The following is a 13,879-nucleotide window of genomic DNA, read 5'->3' as shown; positions in this document are numbered from 1 at the left end:
TGCACGGTCGAATTTTGCAAGTGCGCACCCCACCCCATGATCGATGCGTTCATTGTAACAATGGTGTGGGGAACAGGGTCCTTTAGGTCCAGCGCAGCCATGAAGTTGCCATGCTGCAGAAGTGGAATGACGTCCCGAATGGTTGCCATATGAAAGTATTCTGATAGGATGTACTTGTTCAGGGGCCTGAGGTCCAGAATGGGCTGTAGGAATCCGTTCTTCTTGGGTATTAGGAAGTATAGTGATTATACTCCTGTACCTTGCTGATGGATGGGGACGGGGTCTTTAGTAAGCATGAGCGCTAAATCCGCTCCGCTCGCGGATTTTGCGGATTTTCGGTAAATTCGCGATCCGCGAACTCTCGCGAATTTACCGAAAATTCGCAATCCGCGAGCGGCGGATTCCTAGGTCAAAAGTTCAAGCCTGTTGTTGTAACTATTTTACGATGGCGCCGGCAAGCTGCCAGCGCCATCGTAAAATAGTTACTAAATTAGCTTCAACAGGAAGCACTAATAGATAAAATCAAGCAGGCGCTCGTGCATCTGCTTTATTTTATCTATTCACGCTTCCTGTTGAAGCTAATGTAGCAACTATTTTAGGATGGCGCTGGCAGCTTGCTGGCGCCATCGTAAAATAGTTTACAGGCCAGGCAGCTGTGCCCTCTTCCCAAAACGGTGGCGTCTTCTTGAATAAATATGAAGGGCAGGGTTCATTCTGGCACGATGGTCCTGGGCTGGCACAAAATGAAACCTCAACCGGAAGCACTTACAGATATCATGTAAGCATGAGCCCTAGTTGAAGCTTAAATTCAGTGACTCATTTAGCGGCCCCGAAAACAATCGTGAGCGTTGTCAAGGCTGGGCAGCTGTCTCTGATCGGTATCTGACCTTTTAAACACACAAGAGGCATGTGCACTCGCATGGAAGCCCCGCCCCAAATCCGCAATTACGAAAATCCGCAAATACGCGGATTTTGCGGATCCACGATCCGTGAATACGCAAATTCGTGAATCGTGGATCCGCAAAATCCGCCCATGCTTAGTCTTTAGCCCCTTTGAGCAGGAGGGCTTTGACCTCCTCTTTGAGACGTATTTGATGTTCCGCTGTATGTGCGAGGTGGAATGTTGGGAGGAGTGACAGTGACCGCCAGACAGTAACCATGCTGGGTAATATCCAAAATTCAACACCTACTGGTATCAGGTGACAGTTTTCCATGTGGATAAAATATTTTGGGAACAATAATTTGTTATATGGTCGGTAGGAAGGAGAGGGAAGTCAGGGATTGTTTGCTGGTGTAGCTCCTTTTCGGAAACTACCTTTGCCTCTGCCTATGTAGGATCCCCTGAAGTACCCCTTGGGAGAAGTGAGCTGACCCTGGGTGGGTTGGTAAGAGGTGGACATTTTCAGAGGAGGTCATTTTTAAACCTCCATGGTAGGGAGGGGAGGCGAAAGAAGGCACGGAGCGCTGGTGTTTGTAGTGCCCCTTTGCTTTTGCCGACTGTGAGGCATTTTCACAAGGAGCCATCGCCGAATTAACAGCATTAGAGAGGAGAAGGATTTCTGTCTTATCTTGATTAATTTTAGGTGGTTGTGTGATAGCCAGTTTAGAATTTTTGTTAGGGTATCGTTGAGATGGCAAATGTCTTCTGGGGAAGAGACTTCCAGGTATTGCTGGATGTCATCTGCGTATAGGTGGTAGGTGATGTTGGCTTGATTGATTATGGTGGTGAGGGGTTCCATGTGGAGTGGAGTAGTGTGGCTCACTGGTTAGAGGCGGCAGGCCTGAGAGCAGAAGTCGGCCCGGGACCAGGGTTCAATTCCCGACGCGGCAGGGTCGTGGACCTTGGTCAGCGGACTTGATAATTCTCGCTTCGGTGCTTACTCTAATCAGGGGTCCCACTCGGCAACTCTGGGCATTAGCTTGCCTAATCTCCACAACGGCCCCACCAATTCCGGGGATGCCTGGCTCCACCTTGGGGACTCCCAGCAAGGGACCATCCCACAGGGAAAGCCAGGACGGGTTCCCCAGCGTTATACAGCGCCGGGACGCCCCGTTGCTGGGGCAGCTGTGCGCTTTACAAGTATACTACATTTACATTTACATGTAGATATTGAAGAGAGTGGGCGAGAGGACTAAGCCCTGAGGCACATATCTGGTTATGGCGGATGAATCAGAGGTTGCGTTGTTTATTTTGATGTGTTGCGATCGGTTTTGGAAGAAAGAGGTGAACCATTTCAGCACCATGCCGTCTGCTCCGATCCGTTGTTTTAGTGAGTTGAGAAGAAGTTTGTGGTCGACCGCGTTTAAAGCCGCAGATAGGTCTAAGAGGCTGAGAAGGCAGCAAACACCGGCATCCATACATTTGTGGATGTCGTCTGCTATAGTTAGAAGGGCTGTCTCTGTGCTGCAGCCCTTTCTGAAGCCTGATTGGTACGAATCCAAGAGATTGTTTGTGTTGATTTGCTGGTTCAGTTAGCGTAGGACACGTTTCTCGAGGATTTTGGCCAGGAAGGGCAGGTTTGAGATTGGCCTGAAGTTGTTAAGGTCCTCAGGGTCTAAGCCTGCTTTGTTTAGTAGTGGAGAGACCTGGCCAAGTTTTAGGCAGTCTGGCATGACCCCCGTGTTTAGCGAGCTGTTTAATATCATCGTCCAGAGGGGTAAAATGACGTGACTGAGGTTTTTTGCCATGGTGGCCAGGAGGGGGTCAGAGAACTGGAAGGAGGGTTTTGCGTTCGCAATTTGTTTGGAGATGTCTATTTCTGAGAGTGGCTTCAATGATTTCCAGCAATTAAGGGTAGATGGAGAGCCTGGGGTTTGGATGCTCTCATTTGCTTCAGGGAGCGGGATTCCTGCTTCGTAATCCGGCGTTTGTATGTGGCTAACAAGGGAGGACTCGATCAACGTGATTTTTTCATCAAAGAATTTGGCGAAAATATCGCATCGTTCTTTTGAGCCCAGTGGGGCTTTAGCGAGAGATTTTGAAGTCTAATTTTTTATGATGTTGAAAAGGATTGGTGGGAGGTTTCTCGCATTGTCAAGGGCGTTGCGGAAGAAGGTTGCTTTTTCTTTGGTGATGTGGTTTTGTATGTTCTGCATTCTACTCTGAGTCAGTGGAGGTGATTTGAGGAAGGGTTGATTCGCCAGAGTCTTGCCGCGGCTCTGAGTTGTCGTCTTTCTGAGTTGAGATCCTTGGTGAACCAGGATCTCCAAAGGGTGTCTCTAATCTTTTTTAGTTTCAGAGGTGCTACTAGGTCTAGGACGGCTGTCATAGTAAAGTTAAAGTAGGTTGTGAGTTCGACCATTGAGAGGTCGCCTGATTTAGGTGGAGGGCTAGAGATCATTGTTTTTTCCAGCTCAGCGAGGGGAGCTTGTCTTAGGTTTCTGGACCATTGAAGGGTTTTCTTGGTATGGATGGGGTATGATTCTTCCAGGTGTAGGTGAAACAGGATGATGGGGTGGTCAGACCAATCAACTGGGAGGATGTTGTTGATGGTTATCGTCTTCTCTTGGGCTATGATGGCATCAAGGGTTGCGCCTTTTTTGTGGGTTTGTTCTTTGCAGTGTTGGTCGAGGTTGTGCTCGAGTAGGAGTTCATATAAGGATCGGATTCGGTGTTAGATTCATCATTCCAGTGGAGGTTCGAAATTGCCTATTGTTATGTTGTTGTCATATGAGAGTGATCAGTGGGTTACCAGATCTGATAGGTGTTCGAGGAAAAGGGGAGTGTTGCCTGGGGGGTGGTAGAGACGGTGGCAGTTTGTTGACTTATTGTTTTTCAACCGTATAGAGGTGTTGAGATATTCAAAGGTGCTGTAAGTGGAGGAGACAGATTCCACCATTGTGATGGTATTTTTGTGGATGATGGTTAACCCCCCACCGTCCCCTCCCCCCCCCCCATTTGGTCAATTCTGTCTTATTTGATGATTGAGAATCCAGGAGGAACTAGTAAGTTGAGGATCAGGTCGGATGATTCATTTAGCCAGGTCTCCGTGATGGATGCAATGTCAAAGTCATAGTTGAGGATTGTTCTGCCAGTTCTGTGGCATGTTTGGAGGCAGATCTACAGTTTATAGGTAGACAGTTGGTATTGTTCAAGTTGCTGTTTTGTTTAAGTGAGGAGGGTGCCCTGGGGATATCTGAGAGGTGTGCTGGCGGTCTAGCCTTTGACCTGGGTGGAACAGGGTTTCTCCCTATACCAGTGATCACCTGGATCTTGGAAGTGGGTTTTCTGTTTCTGGTTGGTGTCAGATTGTATGTTTTGGTCATCTCTATCATTTCGCTGTGTGACATTTTGGGAGAAGTTCGAGTCGGTTTGTGGGCGCTGTTTTTTGAGGGAGTGGTGAGCCAGCTCTTAGGCTGAGTTTCTGGGGGTTGGAGTGGAGGTCTGGTGTTGACCGAGGGGTAGGGGGGTGAACTGTGGGCATGGTCGGGGACAGTTTTGAGAGTCATTAAGATTTTGTTGATACCTAGTATCACTTTGTTGAGCTGGGTTTCCATGAGATTAAATTTTTTTGTTAGGTCTGGTGAGGAGGTTTGGTTGTGGGGTAGGGAACGGGGGTTAGTGGCTGTGACTTGTTGGGTGAGAGGTGTACAGGGTATATAGGGAGGAGGTTAGAGAGTGAAAGAGGAGGTTGAGTGTTGGAACTTTGTCTATTCGTGGAGGCTACGGAGGTTGCCTTGAGTGGGCGTGCCTTTTCAGAGTGGGAGCTGTTTCCCTAATGGTGTGGGTGGATGGACAGAGGGGTATGCGGTTTGGGGGTAGGGTAGAGGGAGAGGAGCTGGGTTGAGTGGGAGGATTGATGTAGGAGTTTGGGTCTGGGCTGATAGTGATGGTTCTCGTCGCGTGGTTGGTGTCCGGGGGTGAGGGTTTCTGATCTGGGGGGAGGGAGGTTTGTGTCCAGCTTTGTGTAGGTGGTGTGTGCGTGGGATTTGTGGTCGTGATGAGGTTAGGGGCAGAAGCTTGGGGGAGGCTGAGGTGGATAGCCTCTGTGGGGGGTTTGTTTAGGGAGGGGTTGCGTATGGGGGAGAGAGCCTCACAGAGAGTGGGGAATATAGATTCAAGAGAGAGTAGGTTGGCGTTGGTTGCTTGGATAAGCACAATACCGGTTTTATAGCTAGTGAGGGTTGCCTTGCCTTTGAACTGGGGGAGTGAGATAGGGTCAGAATATGGCCGTGAGGGATGGTGGAGGTTTTGCTTATGCGTAGGTAGTTGGTGAGGGTAGAATTCTATTTCAGGTGTCAGGTGGTGTAGAAGATGAGCTCGGATTTTTCCTGTCCTTTAGAGGGGTTGTGATAAGGATCTGTTATGAGTGTTTCATGATGTTGTTTGATTAGATTGTGTTTGAGTTTTTTTGAGGCGGTGAGTGAGAGGTTTGGGGGGTAGGATATCTAGAGGGAGTTTGTGCCTAGAGGTTTCAGGAGATGGGACATAGGGGAGTGGGTAACTGTGGAGGCAGGCATGGTGATGTGGGCTGGAGTGATAAAGAGAGTGGGATGGATGTTGTTTTGTGCCTAATTGACCGTAGAAATGAGGACCTGTGGTGAAGAAAGGGTGGAGGGGAGAAGCTAGTAGGAAGGGGGAGCTTTTGGTAGTTTAGGATTGGAGGACATAAGACTGTAAGGGCATGCTGGAATAGAATCACTTGAATATAGACATATATATACAAATATGTGCAGGACATCTAACCTGGGCTTCTATTGGAATTCTATAATGCATATTAGCAAGCCCATTATCGCCGTTTTAGCCGCAGTTTCCTGCCGCTAAAACGGCGATAATTTTAACAAGGTTCTTGCTAATATGCCTCCAAATGTGTTAGTAACCCCTTTTCACCTCAGGCTACAACAAAGGTCCATTGACGTAGAGAAAATTGAAAGGTTGGCCTGGAGCTTCATTAGGTTCACCTAGCAAGGGAGTTGTGCTGTCACCCAGCCCATTTTCAGTAAGAAAGAGAAGGCTTCTGCCGCAATAGGCAGGTCACATCATCCGCTTCCTCGTCTCTTCCTACTAGAATGAATTTACAACCTGATTTATTTCCAGAAGATGGTCAAAGCCTGAGCCCCCTCGGCCTCTCTCATACATCACCAGTCCGTTTCAGCTGTGAGGATCCCATCCCTCCTTCTGTCGAGGGAGTCCTATCACTAACCCTGGGCGTAGTTCACGAAGTAGCGCTACGCATAGCTACGCGAAGCTACGCGAAGCTACGCAAAGTGCACTTTGTGAGCTACGAGTAGCACTACGCGAACTGCGTAGTACCCTGTTCGCGATGATTGCACAGTGCCAGATGCTTGTCCGCACTGTGCAATCATTGAAAACGGCATCTTACACAGTGCGAGCTGTCGTTTTCTGCCACTCAAGTAGATTTTTACTCAAGCGGCAGCTTTCTCAAAGCGGACTGGTAGTTTCTCATCGCGAGCATACGCGACCACTCGCAATGAGAAAACTGACCTCCCCGCATTGAGAATCTTGAGGAGGTTTATTTTCCACGCTCGCAATCGGCAACTTGACGTTGCTGATTGCGAACGAGGAAAAAGTCTCACCGGGATGTTATTTTGCTTTCTCACGGTTGCCAACTTGACGTTGAGGACCGCGAGCAAGCAAAAAATGACCACTGCATTACGCTACTCATGATTGCACTGTGCTACGTGTAATTTGCGTAGTGTGAAGTAGCGCAAACTTCACAAACTACGCGAGCGTAGCGTAGTGCTTTACCCAGGTCTACCGCACTCGCCCACTCTCATGCAGCACAGAGCAGAGAGAGAGACCACACACCTCAAAGAGGGTGGTACAGAGTAAGAGATGCTCTGCAGCTAGAGGGATTTCTTCAGGGTGTGTCATAGCCAAGTTGTTCATCCCAGTTTGAGCCAAGAGCATGCTTGACTTTCTTCCTAAAAAGTATTCACCCCACGTTACTCTGTGCAGATTGTTTTTAGACCATAGAGCCCCTGATAAGTCCAACAAACAGACCAATCAGAGACCTGCAGGATACAGCCATGAGTATGTAAGGGGTGGGTGGGAATCCATTTTAAGGAACACCCTACACTAAGGGATACCAAACCCTCCCAGGCAGAACTTCAAGAGTCCATTCACTCCAGTGTCCAGAAGCACAAAGTCAATATTGTCACAAGCGACACCCCTCCCACAGCAGAACACAAAGATTTCTCTGTACAGAAGCATCCATTTTAGACTTCTCTCTCTGTCTTTTTCAGTTCCTGTGTCTGAGCCAGAGGTGGAGGCCACTTGTCCTCCTAACGGCACCGTCCGGCTCATCTGCGTCTTGGTCAATGGGACAGCGCCCTCGTATTCCTGGAGTGTGAATGGGAGTCAGCAAAACTCCTCAGGTCAAGAACTTACCATAGATGCTGCTGTGCTGCTCAACGTCACCTGCACCGCCAGCAACATGATCAGTCAGAGAGAAAGCAAGCCTGTGAATATCACTTGCACTGGTAAGAGCAAACATTCTATGGGCCAGTGGCCTGTGTTTGCACTCATCTGCATACTGTCTGTGAAAGAGATTTGAAAAGTAGTAAATCCACACCTGTGAAAGTACTCCACCCAAGGGTTACTAATTAACACTGTTTGGTATTAACAAGCATTGGGAGTAGTAAGCCATTACTTTGTTTTCTTTCTCTCTTCTGTTTTCCATAGTTAATATCTCCATTTTACACCCAATAATTCTAAGGGTGTTTCTATTTGGAACCAAGGAAGAAGATTTACTCGCTGTTTGTGCTAGAGTAAATCTCCAACCCTTTGTAGAGTAGGAAAGGGTCTGAGAGGAGTTTGTGAATACCCACAAACTCACTGAGTTGTGAGCATTCACAACGTCTCAAAGCTCACCAACATCAATCCACTCACACACCACGCCTTGTGGGGTTGACTGTTGTGTAATTGTATTGTCACCGTGTACCTTTAGTCAGAAGTGCATATATTTACATTTCCTTGGTATCTCTTTATGGACACCTAATAGGTAGAATTGCATCCATGGTAGGACGAGATCAAATCTTTGTACGGTCTCCTTCCTTGAGCCCAGATGTTTCCTCAAGAATGCTCCCAAAAGCTTCAGAGGGCTGTACCCCTCCACTTATCAAATGTGTCTTCATAATACTTCAAGAAGTTTTCTACATTGTAAATGTTTATTATGGAAGTTTAAAATAATAAGTGTAATAGATAATAATTAAATGTGTTTTATTTTAATAGTAATTCTAATTAAAGGATCGATAGATAGATAGATAGATAGATAGATAGATAGATAGATAGATAGATAGATAGATAGACAGACAGAGTGAGATAGATAGGTAGATAGATATATATTTAGAGAGATAGACAGACGGAGATAGATAGATAGACAGAGAGAGAGAGAGAGAGAGAGAGAGAGAGAGAGAGAGAGAGAGAGAGAGAGAGATAGATAGATAGATAGATAGATAGATAGATAGATAGATAGATAGATAGATAGATAGATAGATAGATAGATGGATGATAGATAGATAGATAGATAGATAGATAGATAGATAGATAGATAGATGATAGATAGATAGATAGATAGATAGATAGATAGATAGATAGATAGACAGATAGATAGATAGACAGATAGATAGATAGATAGATAGATAGATAGATAGATAGATAGATAGATAGATAGATAGATAGATAGATAGATAGATAGATAGATAGATAGATAGATAGATAGATGTAGTAACTGATACTTAGTCCATTTAAACCAACAAAGAAGAAATTGGCACAGAAGCTGAAATATAACAGAGAGTTTTATTAACCTCAAATGAGGTGAGACAACGACACACAGAAGCCTTAGCAACTGAATGAGGCAGTCTAAAGAGTACAGAACACTGGGGCCTTATATATGCTTTAGAGTTACATAGTAAGCATAAATGCAAGGGGCAGTCCTGGCTCATGTAAGCATGCAAAATGACTAAGTTGGGCATACAAGATCTACTTGCTCAAAGTGGTAGGAGAGTTACTTCTCCATACAGCAGCAAAAATAGCCTGACAGTTATACTAGAGAAGCAGGTGCATTCTACTCGCTAGGCCCTTCTGGGCATGTGGGAAGTGGAAGATGCTAAACATAGTTTGTCTCTAGGCAGGCTACAAGAACAGTTAACAGAAAGGTAGGACAGAGCACATGGCAGACAAAATGGCCGCCAGAAATACAAAATGGCTTTCAGCTCATGCTAACAAATCTGTCCAATATTTAAGATAGATAGACAGACAGACAGACAGACAGACAGACAGATAGATAGGTAAATAGGTAGATAGGTAGGTAGATAGATAGATCAATAGATAGATAGATAGATAGATAGAGCAATAGATAGATGGATAGATAGATAGATAGAGCAATAGATAGATAGATAGATAGATAGATAGATAGATAGATAGATAGATAGATAGATAGATAGATAGATAGATAGATAGATAGATAGATAGATAGATAGATAGATAGATAGATACTCCATGATTCCTATTCCATCTGTCTAGATTGAGATCAGAGCCTTGCCAGCGCCTCTTCTCGGATGGAATCCAGTTTCGAAGACTGAAAGTAGTGAATTGCCTTCAATGAATTGTGACATCTGGGCGAAGCCTGCTCTTTCTCGAAGTTTCCCCAGGAATGGTCCAATTGCTATAGGTCTGTGGTTGTCGGGGTCGTGAGCATCCAGGTTAGTTTTCTTTAATAACAGGTGTATGTATGCGTTGTTTAAATCTTCTGGGGATCAGGAGTTATTGATGAGTGTTCTAATGGGGATGGCTGCTAAAGTTTTTAAAAGAATGTTTTTAAAGATTTGAGACAGACAAGGGTCAGAGGGCAGCCGGCTGGGTTGTTCGCTTTGACTGGATCCAGTTGATGATATTTCTTTGAAGGAGTGCATAGACCGTGTTAGCCTTCCCTTGGAGGGGTTTGATGGAAGTGGAATGGAATGGAATTTGATTTGTAGAGCGCGTGGCTACCCGTGGGCGTCCCAGGGCTATGAGTATAGACTTTAGCAGAAGAACGGAGGCCTAGGGAAAAAGGAAGGTCTTTAGGAGTTTGTGGAATTTCAGGAGGTTGTCTTCTTTCCGAATATTGAGGGGGAGGGAATTCCATAGCTTTGCGGCATTAAGAGAGAAGAGACGTCCGCCTGTTTGTGCTTTCTTTATTCTGGGAGTGCTTGCACGAAAGAGGTGGTCAGATCTTAATGCTCTGTTGGCTTTGTAGGGGGTGATCAGGTCTCTCAGGATGGAGGGCCCTTGCCCTGGAGAGATTTCTGCGTTATACACAGGGACTTAAATTTGATTCTTTCCCGTATTGGGAGCCAGTGAAGGGATGTAAGGGCGGGTTTAGCTGGGAGTCTTTTTGTTGTTCCTGTCAGCAGTCTGGCTGCCGAGTTCTGGATGAGTTGGAGTTTGTTTATGGTAGTCTCTGGGGCACCTAGGTATAGGGTGTTGCTATAATCCAGCCCAGAGAGGATGAGGCCCTGAATGAGGAGTTTTCTGGAGTGGGGAGGTAAGAGAGGGAGGATTTTCCGTGCGGTGCGGAGTAGACCAAAGCACACGCCAGCAGTTTTCTTGGCTTGGGTTTGAAAGGAGAGGTCTTGGTCGAGCCAGACGCCAAGGCTTTTAATTTCACTTTTTGGGAGGGGAGTTGATCCCATGCATGTAGGACACATGGAGTTAAGGATGGATGTGGGTTGAGGCTGTTGGTTTTTTTGTTGGTTGAGTAAGAATCCAGCATATTTGCTTTAGTTGCGTAGGCCAATATATATCAACATTTGTTATAGCAATGACCTAATTACGATTTTCTGTAAATCGCAATTAGGTAATCGCTATTACAAGTGTATGAAACAATAGCGATTCATAGTGGGTCGCAAATAGACCTACCTCATTAATAATAATGTGGTATGTCACAATTTAACGAACACGAAGGACCCAGTTATGGCTCCATCCGGCTGCACAGCCACTACCAATCTATGAATCCAATGAATCAAATTACTCTTCAGTTCATCCTTTAATCCGTTTTTTTTCCTACTTTTTTCTCTCAGTTTTACCTTTAAGTGTTCTTCTATTCATTTTACTCATTCATTTGTTCATTCCCACTTTTCTCATAAACACAGAAGAGCCACAGAGAAATTGTGATTGAACGTTAAAATGTCGATGCTGAATGACACTGATTAATGTTTTTAAGAAGTAGAAGAAAATATGTCACGATACCCCTGGCAAAGGGAGGTCCCAAAATGCATTGGGTTTTTTAAATAAATCGTGACATGGAAACATTTGGCTCTCCTGGCCCATAATGTTTTGATAGTTTGTCACAAAAATCTGTGGAAGTGGGAATGGTACATTCTGTGCATTGTGGCTAATTAAATTCTGTGAATATTTTATAAAATTATTTATTGATAGATTTTTCATTGTGGGTTCAGCTAGAATTTTATAGTTTTTTTCCTTTTTTATTGTTGATTTGTATATTCTGTTATGCTTGTGTGGGAGTATTTTGTCTTGAGATTTGCTTGTTTTTAGCCAGTTCTGTTGAAGATTAGCAATTTGTTTTTTGATTTTTTTTAATTCTGTATTCAGCCAAGGGGTAGGATTTCTTTTGTCATGTGCAGATGTTTTAAGTGGAATTGAGAGATCAAGAGCTTGCAGGAGCCATCGATAGAGTGTTAGAACAAAATATATTGTTGGAAGTAAGCAGGTTTTCTAGTTCCTCGAAATTCAGCTAATTTTAAGTTCGATATTTACCTGCTGGTAAGATAAGTTTATCTGGAATGAGTTCTTGTGCCTTGAGTTGGAAAGCAATCAGGTAGTGGTCTGTTCATGTGACTGGAGTCATCCTTTGGAACGAGAGTAGGTCTGGGTTGCCTAAAGTGACATCTAGGTTGTGTCCTGCGATGTTTGTGGGGTTGGGAATGAGCTGTTGTAGAGTGTGTGTGTCTAGGGCAGTGAGGATGGTTCCGGGGTGTGGCATATTATGTTTGTCAAACCATATGTTCAGGTCACCAAGAATACATGGTAGATTGTAAGAAAGTTAGAGATTGTGTCTAGAAGTGTGGCTGGGAATGTTGCATTGCTAGATGGTGGTCTGTAGTGAAGTAGAAGGTTACATGAAAATATTGTGATAGGGTTGCATTTGGCAATGAAGGCCTCACAAACATTTAAAGACAATTCTCAGATTTTCTGAGACTTGTTCTCTCTTGAAATATGATTACAAAGCTACCTCCTCTTTTACCTATGCCTATGTCGTAGGTGCACCAAAGACAAGCCCAGCTGCGCCAGTTCGCACCTGGACCGCGTCCAGCACTAGAACCCCTATACCTCATCAGAGACTCATCACCGCACTCAAATCCCTAAATCCCAGAGGATCCAGTGCCAAATGCTGCTCCCAAGCACCAAAGAACACGGCAGGTCCATTCTCCTGCCAACTCTGCAGTTTCATCTGCCACACCACCACACCCACACCAAGAACCCTTCCCACCACTTGAACCAGCTCAACTGCATGCTAATCAGTGTCAGATCCCTCGGCAAGCATGCCATGGAATATGGGACAACGCCGCCAACCCATCATCACCAAAATCTGGCTCAAGCAAGCCTCAGTCCCTGACATAGCGACCACAACTCACAACAGCTCCAAAATGATGCACAAAAACTACCCACTAAAACCTGGAGGAGGGATAGAAATCATTCACAAAGACTCCATCAGACTCACCACCACAGAGGATGACTAGTCAACCATCATGGAACATCTCAATTACCAAATGCCTGTGAACGCCTGTTAGAATTGGGGGTCTCTGGTTGGCGCAAGTATTGACTTGTGACAAGCAGGGACCCTCTCCTCTAAGTCAGGGCAAAGGAATTACTCTTAGAATAAACCCCCGCTCACCCTCTAGGCGGCGTGGCGCGAGCAGACAAGGCTAAACCCCAGAGCACACACGGTTAAGCACTTGAGCAACACATACAATAAATCATCTCCCCACCACACAATGACACAAGACTGTTGGTTCTGTAAAAAATATATCTTTATATATAAATTCTTAAGCAGGCTTCAAATACAGTCTTTGCGTGATTTACAGGTGGTTCCAGTTACGTTTCAAATAGGCCACAGTTCTTGAATAGCAGGGACAATACTTTAGAATGCTTCCAGTCACTTTTAAAATACGGCTTTCTCGTGAAGAAAATGGGTCAAGTACACTTAGTCAAATGCCACCATTATTTATCAGCAAGTTGTGGCATGGAAGCAATGTCCCTAGTTTAACTTGTTTTGGCAATCCTTAAAAGTGGCCCCACAATGACTTGGGCAAGGTCTGCAGCGTACTGACTCCGTTCGGGGGAGTTAGTACGCCTCGTAGGGCGTCCCGTAGCACCACCGACAAAAGGGCCTCGCTAACTCTCACGCATCTCGCGTGCCACGCGTACAGCGCGGTGAGAGTACGAGGCGTTATGGTGGCTATGCGGCTCGAACTGAACAGCGAGATGGCTTCAAGGAGTCTCACAGTTCGGAGCACACAGAGCGGGGGCCAACAGGGGATGAGGGGTGCGCGCCTCACGGACTCCGTGTCCAGAGCGCGGCGCACCTAAATAGCAAACAGTACCTTAGTCTTTGAGGGGAGTACGAGGCGTACAGCTGCGGGGGCGATCCTCTGACGTCACGGTGCCGTCCCGGGGGCGATGCGAGCGGCGGCTCGGCCTCCGGGGTTGGCGATGGGTTGCAAGGGGGTCGATGAGCCCGCGGCCGCACTTCGCTCCTTGACGATCAGGTGCTGGAGGGATAAGCAGTACAGCTGGTATTTCTTCCCTCAGGAGGGGTAGCGCCCACTGGTCCTGGGGCGCAGATCAGGGGGCAAGTTCACCAGGAAGCCCTTGGAGATCTTTTCAAGTAGAATGCACAAGTTGAAATAAAGT

General features: G+C 45.9%; 1 protein-coding gene across 1 annotated transcript in view; it reads left to right on the top strand.

The window, feature by feature from the left end:
• The window catches only part of LOC144773376 (cell adhesion molecule CEACAM5-like), a 248,210-nt gene that overhangs the window by 57,424 nt on the left and 176,907 nt on the right, over nucleotides 1-13,879 (top strand). The window contains exon 5 of the mRNA XM_078658346.1: nucleotides 7,207-7,443. Within this exon, the coding sequence (XP_078514472.1) occupies nucleotides 7,207-7,443 (237 nt within the window). The remainder of the gene's footprint in view (nucleotides 1-7,206; nucleotides 7,444-13,879) is intronic.

The sequence above is a fragment of the Lissotriton helveticus genome, chromosome 8, assembly GCF_964261635.1.
Source record: "Lissotriton helveticus chromosome 8, aLisHel1.1, whole genome shotgun sequence".
In the NCBI taxonomy this organism is placed as follows: Eukaryota; Metazoa; Chordata; class Amphibia; order Caudata; family Salamandridae; genus Lissotriton; species Lissotriton helveticus.
The sequence above is the reverse complement of the archived record's forward strand: the minus strand, read 5'-3'. Positions and strand labels throughout refer to the sequence as shown.